General features: G+C 44.0%; 1 protein-coding gene across 1 annotated transcript; it reads right to left on the bottom strand.

The window, feature by feature from the left end:
• Window positions 1-259: 259 nt before the first annotated feature.
• On the bottom strand, window positions 260-12,031 carry LOC119431616 (uncharacterized). The gene is made up of 4 exons (XM_037699096.2): window positions 11,861-12,031; window positions 7,819-8,003; window positions 2,153-2,349; window positions 260-965 (listed from the first exon to the last, which is right to left on the bottom strand). Exons 1-4 carry the CDS (start codon window positions 11,994-11,996, stop codon window positions 647-649), a joined length of 837 nt encoding a protein of 278 aa, XP_037555024.1. The 5' UTR covers window positions 11,997-12,031; the 3' UTR covers window positions 260-646.
• Window positions 12,032-12,547: the final 516 nt, after the last annotated feature.

Genomic DNA, 12,547 nt, shown 5'->3' with positions numbered 1-12,547 from the left:
GTAGAGCAGCAGCGCACCGTGATAAATCTGCCTTAACGTTGAACATTTTGTTCTAAATACGCCACCAGTGCTCTACAACCCTGTGCTTGTGTTTGCCGTTGAAACTTCGATTCGGGTTCCTTTGTTTGTCTTTCCGGATGTGACAGAGCATGGTTCATTTTTCTTGGGAGTGCAAAAGGACACTCCATCACTTGGAAGTCTCATGGTGTTAGGAGTTGATTGGGGGCCAGGAAAAAATATTTGGGGATTGGCTGCCCATTTTAGAGCTAGCGTTGATAACTATGTGTCCTCCTAACAGCTTTGCAAACTCTTAAAATGTGTGGCTGGGCGAGTTGATTACAAACTCTTGCTCCATCATTTTCTAGGACCTTTGTTGATGGATGCTCGGCCCATTTCAAGTGCTGTGTTTCTGCAGGTGTATATCGTTTTGAGGTAATGTCCAGAGAAACAGTGCACCACCATCCCATGTTACAGGTTCGTTTCTGGACATGGCTGCATACCGGGGATATGTCCGCCTAGTGCGCAAAGATATAAACCCGCACTTGCAAATATGTATTTTTATTCATACACGTCCACACGCGCCCATGCAATGCGAAGGAGTGCATTGTGTTTTTTCTATTGTCGCTTTCGACTTTTAGTTTCTTTTTCAGCGACCAAATACCATGCTGCCGAAGGGCCTACGAAATCGCCTTCGATTTGTGATGGCGTCGATGGCGAGCTTGAACGGCTCGAACTTGAGCTTGAAGACGTCGAGGATACCCCGGCCCAGGTGGGCCAGCGCACCAGAAACCCCGCGAGCGATGCTCCGTAGAAAGCCGGCCGAATTGCGGACGACGCTTTGCAGTGACGTGCGATATCCGGACAGCAGTCCCTGAAGCAGGGTGTGACACCTTCGCTCGGAACGGATATCGCCGGACAGGATTCGCTTCAGGAGCTTCCGGAACCGCATTTCCGACTCGTCCGTTCTTTCATAGAGAAAAAAAAAAGCAGGAACAAATTATTGGTATTGTTTATTCGAAATTATTAATTACTGTGCTATGTTTATAGCTTATAAGACCACACTAGTGCTTGGGTGCGTGTGATCTTTCTTCATTATCTAATTTTAATGTCACCTTGACTTTTCCATTTGTGTGCTTCACTGTGACATGCACTTTTCAGCATTAGTTGACCCTAATCATAGGTCATGTTCTTACTCTGCCATACGCACGATATGTATATATTTGTAAGTTTATGTCATGCTCTTAGTAGGTCATGTGAATTCCTTGCGAATTAATTTCATTATTTTTCATGCAATACAATCCAATGGCGCATTGAGCGAAAAAGCCGGCGTCTTTAACAAGGAAACGGCACCTAAATTTGTACTGGCTGCGACGCCACGTCAGGCGCGCGCCTCGACGGAGCAGTAAGCGGCGAAAGCGAACACCTGCAGTAGCGCCGGAGCACCGGGTGTTGCGTGAGGGGAGAGGGCATCGCCGCGACGCCACGTCACCTTCGCTCTCGGAGGCGCGAGTTATCCGCACGTTCCAACTGCGTTCTAACTTCGCCTCAGTAATTGCTATAAAGAAATTAATGTATTAAAAAAACAGAACAAATTCGAAGGGAAAAACGTTGAGGTTAGTGAGTTTCGAGCCTACGACCCCACGCGCAAAAGCTGAGTGTCTTATCCACTGAGCTAAGCAGCGCCTCCTAGATAGCAAGCCTGTGCACTCTGCTTTATGAACTCATGCTACTTGGACCTAAATTTATATTGCCGAGGCCGGCGTGACGAAAGCGGTGAGTCAAAATTACCGCTGCTTGCTCGGGAGTGTCCCACTGGATTCTATGGCAGTCGGGCAAGGTAGCATCACGTCGCGGATCGAAGTGCACCTGCCTTATGCTATCTAGGAGGGAGTTGGCCAAGCGTCTCAAAGCACTCGCTTGCCCTCGAGGAGTTCTTCACTCGAAGGACCGCTCAGCGACGTTCATTTGGACATAAATGCTTTCGCATTCAGAACTCATTAGTGCTTAGGTGTCCTCGGATGTTTCTTTTTTTCTATCTGTACTATTCTCTTGTTCAGTGTTCTTTTCTTTTTCATCTAGAATGTTGAGGTAGCCGGTATTTTTCAGTAGCCATATTTCCCCTACTGCCGCATTTAATAAGCAGCGATAATACCTGGTTTTCACTTGAGTGAGAATTTTGTCAATCTTGGCCATCTTCTTCTGGCAGTCGACCATCTCGCGTCGGGTGCGGCTCTTCTCCATCTCGGTGGCGACCAGCTCGCGCATGCTGGTCAGGTTTTGCTCGAACTGCCGGCCCAGCTGGATGTGAATCTCGAACTGGCGGATCGCGTGACGCTCGGCACGCAAGATCTGCGCCGGCCGCGCCGCAACACATCGGTTATTGATCGTGCACATGGGTTCAAACTATTTAAAGTTGCCTACAGAAAAATTACAATACAGGACACTGGTGCTGCGAAACTTCAGCTACCATAAACATTATGGTTAGTATACAAGCATCTGTGCATTCGTCGTTATTGTGTCATTACTTATTACGATTTCTCTTGCTACATTTCCGGGGATTCATAGTTTTCTATACGTAGCCGAGTGCAATTCGTCTCCGCCGACATGCGTAATTATTGCAGATTGTAGCGTTTGTAACGTAATATTTTGCTGAAACATATCAATTTGCAATGTCACAAAGCCGCTTGAAGCCACACGGACGAAGTTCAGGCAAATTCACGTATTCTTCATTTATTTATTTTATTTCATAATACCCCTAAAGGGGTATTATGAAATAAAGGCCCCCGAAGGGGTATTACATAGGGGGTATGGATACATGAAAAAATGCGAGCTTTGCGCGTTACCGAAAAAAAAAAAGAAAAAAAAAAGAATTATACATAAGTACGACGACTAGCAACATCCAAATAAAACAGTTACATTTCGAGTAACAACTTAAAACAACTTGGGGATACAAGAAGCAATACAGAAACTGCGTCAGGACATGAATACACTATACGTGTAGTGCAATATCGCTAAAATAGTCCGCGTAACCGTTGCGTACCATCAATGTGTGATGGCAGGTAATATTGTTCGGGGAACCGCTGAGACAACATGCGTTTTATCAGCGTGGAAAGAAGGCTGTCGCTGGTTCGAAGATATGGTGAAGGTGCGGATGATGATAAATGTGCAGCAGCGAAAGGCGGGCAATTCTGCGGCGATAGGATAAGTCGTCAAGCTGAGCCCGAGCTTTTAGTGCTGAAATGCTAGTATAGGGTGAATAATCAGAAAAAATGAAACGGACCGCGCGGTTTTGCAGTGATTCGATTTCATGGGTGATATAGGTTGACAAGGATCCCAGATGGCTGATGCATACTCGATTTTGGGCGTATTAATGTGATGTATGCTAGTCTGCGTAGTTTAGCTGGAGCATGCTTAAGGTTGCGTTTGAGGAGGCCTAATGAGCGGTTAGCTGATGCCAACGTCAGGCGGATGTGATGATGCCACGTTAGATCAGACTGTAAGTGAACCCCAAGATACTTATATGAAGTTGTAAGTTCAATTATGTTGTTATTTATTACGTACGATGTTGGAATACGGTGACTGCGCCTAGTAAATGATAATAACTTCGTTTTAGCTGTATTAAGAGTCATCAACCATGTTGAACACCATGTGTTAATAGCGTTAAGATCAGTTTGAAGAACATGTTTGTCATTGTCACATGAAATTAATCGATATATTACGCAGTCATCGGCGAAAAGTTTGATGTGGGAAGACACACAGTTAGGCAAGTCATTAATATATATTAAGAGTAAAGGGCCAAGAACGCTGCCCTGCGGAACACCGGAGGTTACTTTGGTAGAAGGGGAATTGCTGTTGTTAACAGATGTCATTGTCATGGTGATTCAACCGCCATACCTTTAGCTCCCGTAAACAGTAGTACCATAGTTTCCTCTAGTAACCTTTTAGGACGCTCAGTAGTTCAAAAAGATTAATAGTATCCAAGATACTAGTTAGACCAGTTCTAATTATAATCCGCGTTGACCTCAATCTTTTCAATATCCTTTTCAAAACTGGGAAGGTATTACATAACATATTTTCCGGATAAAAAGCCAAATGATGCGGAACTTAGTGGAAGTGGTTTAAGCATATTCTAGCCGTAAGCTTTCGTGAAAATTAACACAATTAGATACAAAGCGTCGTGTCGCCACAGACGACGAAAACCAGCCGTGTAATGCGTTTTGAATACCGTTAGTTGACAACAAAACTTAGGGTGCAGCATCAACATGGACACCTACCACAGGCTGTTGCATTCCCTGGTAAATCTTTTTTAATTAAAACTTGCGGCTTTAACAACTGTGTCTCTATCCCATGAACATAGCGGCTAAAATCTTCATTTTCGAGCATAGGCCGACAAGAACGGGTTATTACTATATAACCAACGCTAGGAGACGGTTAACTTTATACGCGTATATAAAGATGCTGCCTTTAGCATGTAACTAGAGTACTAAACAAAGCATTTTTTTCATATTCATAACATATTAGTTGATGGTAAAAGCCGACTTTAAAAATTGTCGTTGATATGTCTTGGGGTGTTAGGACGACATACGCTTCGCATGCGCCCTAAGCACAAGCCCATGCTGGGTAGAACATCGCTTATACAAAATAACTATATATGCTACTTCAAACTGCAACCACTGTGGTAACCTCAACCATATCATTTACATTTGTGCGCACTTTGCGGCTTCGAGAATTCATCTGAAATCTGCTTTAGACCATGTTAGGTCAACAAAGCTTCACTGCGGACTTTGGAGACTGGAGCGACGCCGGAAGAGCATCGCGTGCAATGGAGGTGCTCTTAGCCGTTCACCGGAACACGGACCTCGATCAAACACTCTAGTTCACTGCCCCTGTGTGCACGTCAGAGCACTGAGTTTCTGTGCCAGCTCACGTGTGTTACCCTTTTTCACCAGGAGCAGCATGCTAAACGCACAAGCATTCAAACATTTCCAGCATCCATTACAGAATATCTCTCTTTCTCGCGTGCTGGTGCATATAAACTGCACGCCCCACTTCCGACTATGCATCAGCGCTCTGTAATCACTTCAGCGATTCTATCTTTAATGTACAGCTTATTTCTACGACTGACCGAACACGATATGTGCACTGAATATGGAGAAGCTCGACCAATGCCTCTACACTTCCTGGGTATGTGGCGTTGCTTATTGAAACTGCATGAAGATTAAACTTTGTTGTTTTCCTCCCTCGAGAAAATGGTCTCTCTCTCTCTCTCTCTCTCTCTCTCAGTGTAATGCTTGAACTATTTATCAAAAATAATCTCCTAATATTAACCACCAGCACTACAGGTTCTTTGTACTTCTACTTTTCTTGGGGAAACCCAAGGTACCTATGGAATCTTTGTTGGCCAATATCTACAAAGATTCCACAGCTATCTTGGCTCTCCAAAAGAAATCCACAGCTACCTTGGCTCTCCAAAAGAAAAGTACAAAGTTGCCTATGAATAAAGGATCAGTCAAGAGACAATCTTTCCAATACTATTCAGTAATTGCTTAGAAGAAGTATTCAAGCTCTTAGACTGGGAAGGCTTAGGAGTGAGCATCATCTCGGCAACCTTCGGTTTGCCGATGACAATGTCCTGTTCAGCAACACTGGGAACGAATTACAGCAAATGATTGAGGACCTTAACCGAGAAAGTGTAAGAGTGGGGTTGAAGAATAATATGCAGAAGACAAAGATAATGTTCGATAGCCTGGCAAAAGAACAAGAATTCAGGATCGTCAGTCAGCCTCTACAGTCTGTAAAGGAGTACGTTTATCTAGGTCAATTACTCACAGGGGACCCTGATCATGAAAAGGAAACTTACAGAAGAATAAAATTGGATTGGAGTGCATACTGCAGGCCTTACCAAATGCTGAATGGGAGCTTAACACTGTCGTTGAAAAGAAAAGTGCACAATCATTGCATTCTACCGGTGCTAACATATGGGGCAGAAACTTGGAGGTTAACAAAGAAGCTCGAGAACAAGTTAAGGACCGCACAAAGAGCGATGGAACGAAAAATGTTAGGCTTAACGTTAAGAAACTGGATGAGAGCGGAGTGCATCAGAAAGCAAACGGGGATAGTCGATATTCTAATTGACATTAAGAGAAAAAAATGGAACATGGACAGGCCATGTAATGCGTAGGATGGATAGCTGATGGACCATTAGAGCTACAGAATGGATACGAAGAGAAGGGAAGCGCAGTCGAGGATGGCAGAAAAATAGATGGGGTGATGAAATTAGGAAATCTGCAGGTGGAAATTGGGAATAAGCTAGCGCAAGACAGGGGTAAGTGTAGATCACTGGGAGAGGCCTTCGTCCTGCAGTGGACATAAAAATAGGATGATGATGATGATGATGATGATGATGACTACAGGTTCTGTATTAATTATGTGCCTTCTCGCTAACAGTAGCGACAAGATCGCAAGCTGAGCACCTCTGTCTGTTGTTCCTTCATTAAACTTTCTGGTATAGAGTAGGCAGAAATTAATGCACTAGCAGAACATTTTTTTATTAAAAGCTCTCTCACTTTATGTTTTTGGATGCCACTTGAATTATCGTAATCAGCAGCATCAGCTGCTCATTTACGACCACTTCTAAGTCGAAGGCGACCTCCAAACATTCTTGCCTTGCATCAGCTAAATCGTTCAACAGCCTATGCCTGCAACTTTCCTAATTCTTCAGGGGGATTTGTGCGCGAGCTAGTGGGTGTGGATCATTCATTTTAAACAGTGCCAAAAAACAGGGCCACGGTCCCGTGCTCTTCCTTGTTTTTGGCGCTGTTTAAAATGAATGTTCCTACTTCTGTCCCTCCACGTAATTCTTCGCTGCAGTTCACTAAGTTGTCCGTGCCTTGGCACCCGTTCTATTCAGTCACCTGCTCCGCCGTACATGACTGGCTCAAACTGTACTTTTTGATACTCTTAATCTCATCTAGAATGTAAAATACTCAGGTCTGGTCTCTTATTCATTCTGTATAGTCTATAGAAGTAAAATCGGGGCACAAGAAAAGAAAGCAGGTACACCTTTCGTCAAAGGTATGCTGGCCACATTTAAAGAATTGTACGCCTACTGCTCAAGTTCGACAGACACTTCGGTAGGTGTTAGAACCACCTTTCAGTCTGTTTCATCATGGTTATGCCGTTATTGCAGTTTTGCGTGTAGTGGCATGTGTACTTATTTTTGAGTCCTCGAAGAAGTGAGTGATTGCACACGCTGGCGTATTCCGGGCCTTTCATTGACTCAACGCTGAGTGAATGCAATTCGCGGTATGACAACGAGCCAACACTCATTTTCTTATCAGAGACCCATTTTTGAAATATGCGTGCCGCCACCGTCAACGTTCCGTGACGAAAGTCCATTAACCTTATAAAACAAAGACACCCACTTTCGCCAACACCGCCTTTGACAAATCTAACTTCACCTGTCTAAACTTCGGCCGGTTTGGCAGTGGCACTTACCCTGTTTCGTCCGTCTCTATTCACAGTGTCATTTTAATCTCCGGGCCTCAATGTATTCATTTTGCATTACTTGAACCTACACAAAAAGAAATTATACCCAACGACCCCATTCGCGCACAACAAATCTCGCGGGAGACGTGCAACAAGTTACGCCACTATCTTTAGAATATAATGAGGTCTAGCTGCAAGTGTAACGTTTTGCCGCACTGCAAATAAACGAGGCGCTGTTTCATTTGACCTGACCAACTGTTAAGTTCATAAAATCCTGATGACAAGTGTTAGCCGATCAGATGGCACCGAGACAGCCTAGTCGACACACACCGTCTCACCACGTTGAACGGTCAGCCGCCCCTGAGCTCTTCCGTGAGTTTTTTCTCCCATTCTCTCCTCCATATTCTCTTCGTCCGATCCATCATCTTCCACTCCATCTTCTTCGATTCCGTCTTCTTCCGTTTCTTCTTCATCCATCCTCGGGTCTTCAGTTTCCTCTGATGGTTCGTCGCCCTCTGTAAATTTATAGTAGGAAAGTTTAGTTGAAATTACTCTATGATGGTGTGAGGGACCTCCGCACAGACTATGCATAGAAAGCTATCCTTTATGATTGTGAGATGTTGAACATCTGGTAATTCATAATAAACAGGCAATGGCCAACAATTACATTACGAGAACTGTATAACTGAATTGTTTGTTAGGATGCTGTTCAAAATGTCACCCTGTATCTCTGTCAGTTTCATTTTTGTGTTTGAATGTGTGCCCTCTTATTTTTGTCGTTGTTGTTGTACCCTATCCTTCCTTTCTGCCTTTCTTTCTATACCAATATACTGTCCTTTCTAAAGAGCAAGCGTCCCCTGTTCCCCTTCCTGTGGTAGTTGCCAGCGTACCGCTTCCCGTTCTTCCTTTATGTCTGTTTCTGTGTCTCCAAACAAATGTAATTCATATCACAATGATTAATCACTGTTCCTTTAGGCGCACACGAACAATCTCGAGGGTCTTTATGCTCGCACACTCGGGGACACCACCAAAGCAAACTAAAACAATGATAATATTGAGACACCGGAAAAGCGACAAATTGGGAAAGTTCAATTGGGTGGTTCAGGGTACGTCCATTGTACATTGCACGTCTATGTACAGCATACACTAACGAGGACAAGAGGTACAGCGACTGAGAAGGAAGACACAAACTGACCCGAAGAAGCGCAATTATAATATCAACTACGAACTGTCAGTTGGACATTTGCACTTGTTCGTGTCAGTTTGTTTTCCTTTCTAATCGGTGCCCATCTGGTCCCAGTTAGTGTGTGCTGTACATAGCGCACCCGCCACGGTGGTTCAGTTAGATAAGGCGTTGCGCTGCTGAGCACGAGGTGGCGGGATCGAATCCTGGCCGAGGCGGCTGCATTTCGATGCAGACGAAATGCAAAAACGCCCGTGTGCTTGCGTTGTAGTGCACGTTAAAGAACCCCAGGTGGTCAAAATAAATCTGGAGCCCTCCACTATGGCGTACCTCATAATCAGAACTGGTTTTGGCACGTTAAACCCCCAAAAGAAGAAGAATAAATGTCGATGTTCACATAGATAACTGAAGAGTCATGAAATTTTCTATTGTTGGCTTTAGCACATGTGTCAGTACCAATGTAAAGCCGAACAACGATGCAGTAACGCCTGTTTAACAGAAATCTTGAAACTAGCAACATTTACAATTTATCGGTTCTTCGAACGTGTTTCAAGATTAATTTGTGTTTGAGTTAACAGTTACCGTAAAGTGTCTCTCTAGGCTTTCGGGTTGGTCCTATTTGAATGCTTATGTGTTTTACCGCAGATTTTGTGGTCTGATATCTCGAAACTGGAGCTAGCCTTATAATTCCTTGTAATCGGACATCACTTCACAACTGCTCGGCTCCAATTTCGCAGTTTCAACGTGTGCCCTAAGATCAGTAATTAAAACGTTGGTAACACTTCCTAACTACCCATCATTGTATTGCGGCCGCCAAAAGAAGCGTCTGCTACTTGCCATCTTTGGCTGTAGATGGCGGTAGTTGTCGGCGCGTTGGCCCACGAAAGCAGCGAGATGCACCCCAAAAGACGGTTTGAATCGGAGAATGCTTCGCGTTAAAACAGAACATATTGTAGAGCTGCGTCTCCAAACGCAAGTGATTGTGCAACTTAGGGCATTCAACACGCTTATCAAATCGAGTTAGGGAAATCTATAAGGCTGGATAAGGACTGCGAGGGTATACACTGTTCATTTCTTCTGTGCATCACAAGAGTAAACCAATCTTCATTCTAGGTTGCGGGATCAAATCCAGGCCGCGGCGGCCGCATTTCAATGGGACCGAAATGCAATCACACCTGTCTGCCGTGCATTGGGAGCACGTTAAAGATCCCCTGGGGGTCAAAATTAATTTGGACTCCCCCTCTACGACGTAAAATCCCAGAATTCAATTCAATCCTCATTGTCTTAATATCTACTTGCGCATTATCTCTTACCAACAATTTGTTTTTCTTTTCTCTCGTCACGTAACGCCTATCATTTTGGTTCCACCACTGGTAGTGCAGCGCTTAGCTGATTACATGATCATGATTACATGCTATCCTACAAGTTTCGGCCCCTGAGGTTGAGACTGTTTGGACAGCCTCGTTTCATCTTGCAATAAAGAACATATCTACGCTGCTCACATTCTATCGTACAGCTCTCATCTCGCCTTACTAAGTGCCTAAACCTTGTTTTAAATATAGATATATCAAGCATTACACCAAACTATCGCTAAATATTCTGGTAGGTAGAATGTTGCGAACGCTTCGAACACACATACGAATGGTGGTCGCCTCATTGATTACAATGCTACTTACCCCTAAACTATAATTTGATTCCATCTGGACGTTCTGTTTTACGAAAATATTCACGAAGACAATAATGCGTCTCATATTACTGTCCATTTGACCTCCAAGTGGACGTGAAGCCATGCAAAAACGCACGACAAGTAATGTCACAACTGGCATGGTTAAAACGGCAAGCCAAAAGAGTGTAATTATTTGAGCTAACTGCCTTAGATTTGTACAGTGCGAGCTGTAGCATGCATACACCGTTCGGGTTGACGCCTGGTTTTGGGTAAATCTTACTTACTTCCCATTCCCACGCTTGCAACTGGCGATGTCAGCTCTCTTACGGGTATTAGACAGGAACTATTTACTGAGAGACATTGCCACGAACCGCTTCAGCATGAACTTCCTCAGCAAGTTAAATTCAACATAGCATGTTTATCACTTCTTTGGAAATAAATGCCCATTGTTAGTTAATACTCGACTTTAGACCAAGTCATTGCGAACCTCTTCTTTATACACCTTTGTAGTTCCAATTTGGTCCATCGTTTGTTACTTCAAGTTCCAGTAAAGACGCTTGTGGGGTAATCTCTCAAAAACCTCTAGCCACAAAACCTCCTTTCAATAAAACTACACGTTTAAAGGGACTCATGCGAAAGCAAAATATTAAATTGACTTCAATTGAGTTCTTCCTATTTGAAACCTCTTTGTTGGTATCTTGGAAATGAAAGAGCTGCTTATTTGTGGAGAAACCTCAATATAACTTTTTTTTCGCCCCCAAACGACTGCATTGAGAGGTCCCGGTGGTATCGTAGAGCTCACAAAACTGCTGCTCTTTATACTGCCGGGAAAAGCTCAGCCTCAAAGGAATGAGGTTCCGTATTGGGTTCTTTTCGAAAAAAACGTAATCGCTATATAATAATGAATCAATGACTTGTCTTAGACTTACTCAGCTGGTGCGAGAACATATTGAGTTGGCGTCGTTAATAGTACACCGTCCTTTTATTCTTGAATGCCAAACCTAGCACGTCTATCCTGTTCGAGATTTCAAGAATGTAAATTACTAGTCTAACTCAACGATTACCATTTATATTCATTTTTTTTCTTGAAAGCAGTAAGCTGATGTTTATTATTTATATTTATTGCTCCTTTAAAGGAATTTGGCAGTCCATTTATTGTGTCAACCTACCGGCCGTAAACAAGCTCTGCTGGGACGTACTCCAGTACGATCGCCGAGAACAATTATAAAACACGTTGCCGTAAAAACTACCCGATGTGTAGTACGAACATTTGTACCAATAAATGAATCATACTAGTTCCCATTAGGTCCGAACGGTAGAAACAGCGATCCTTCCGAGACGTACTCGCCCGACTGATGGGACTGCTTTTGCGACTACGTATTTCCAGTCTTCAAATTTCACATATTAATACGCAGAGAAGTTAATACGTGATAGCATCAGCACGCAATACCCATGAGGCAGTGATGCTTTTCTAGCAAAACGGTCCATGTGGCATCAAGCCTATCATCCTCAAGCATGCGTACCGCTCTCCAGGTCAATGTCGTCTGGTTCCTCTTCAGGTTCCTCGGGTGAAAGTCGGTACGAGCGTGCTCCACTGAGGCTGAAGCATACTGACAACAGCAGCACAAGTAGCAACAGCCATCCACGTGGCACATGCATCCTCAGCTGTATAGGGAAACACGCGGCTGAACCTGTTTGCCCGTTGCTCTCTTCGCGACATCCGTGCTGTACTTCCACCGAGCTTATATTTTATTCTGATCTTGTTCTGTTTTTGTGCTGTGTTTAGTTGTGAATCGATTGACAGGAGACTGAAAAATGAGTTTAACCATGTAGTCTTGCATGTTTTGTTTCTTTCTTTCGGTGTGCATTGTCGAAGAGGGAAACGAAACCGTTACACGTCTGCCCCTCATCAGCCAGCCGAAAGATTTGAAGGCTTTCTACGTGGTCCAATCACGAAAACGTGGACCGTAGGCATCGTTACCCTCCTAGGCCGTTCATCTTACCACATCTTCATGTTTTCACACCGCAAGCCACCGGAGCCCAGAAAACCCTAAGGGTACCTCTGCCCTTCCCCCCTCCTCTTTACGTCAACGTTGCGCAGTCTGGTCACGCATGAGATATATAGAGGTCTCTGTTTCTGATCCACTCAGGTAGAAATCGCCAAGGAACTGCGTTGGGCCGCGGAAAATCATTGACGCCTGCTCACGCAC

The sequence above is a fragment of the Dermacentor silvarum genome, chromosome 10, assembly GCF_013339745.2.
Source record: "Dermacentor silvarum isolate Dsil-2018 chromosome 10, BIME_Dsil_1.4, whole genome shotgun sequence".
In the NCBI taxonomy this organism is placed as follows: Eukaryota; Metazoa; Arthropoda; class Arachnida; order Ixodida; family Ixodidae; genus Dermacentor; species Dermacentor silvarum.
This window is presented reverse-complemented; position numbering and strand designations above follow the sequence as displayed.

Excerpts from the sequence above, each read along its gene's own strand:
- LOC119431616 (XM_037699096.2), bottom strand. The coding sequence starts at position 11,996 with ATGCATGTGCCACGTGGATGGCTGTTGCTACTTGTGCTGCTGTTGTCA. Across the intron at positions 8,004-11,860 it reads CGACATTGACCTGGAGAGCG|AGGGCGACGAACCATCAGAG; the intron begins GTACGCATGCTT and ends ATAAATTTACAG. Across the intron at positions 2,350-7,818 it reads CCGTTCAACGTGGTGAGACG|ATCTTGCGTGCCGAGCGTCA; the intron begins GTGTGTGTCGAC and ends CGGCCGGCGCAG.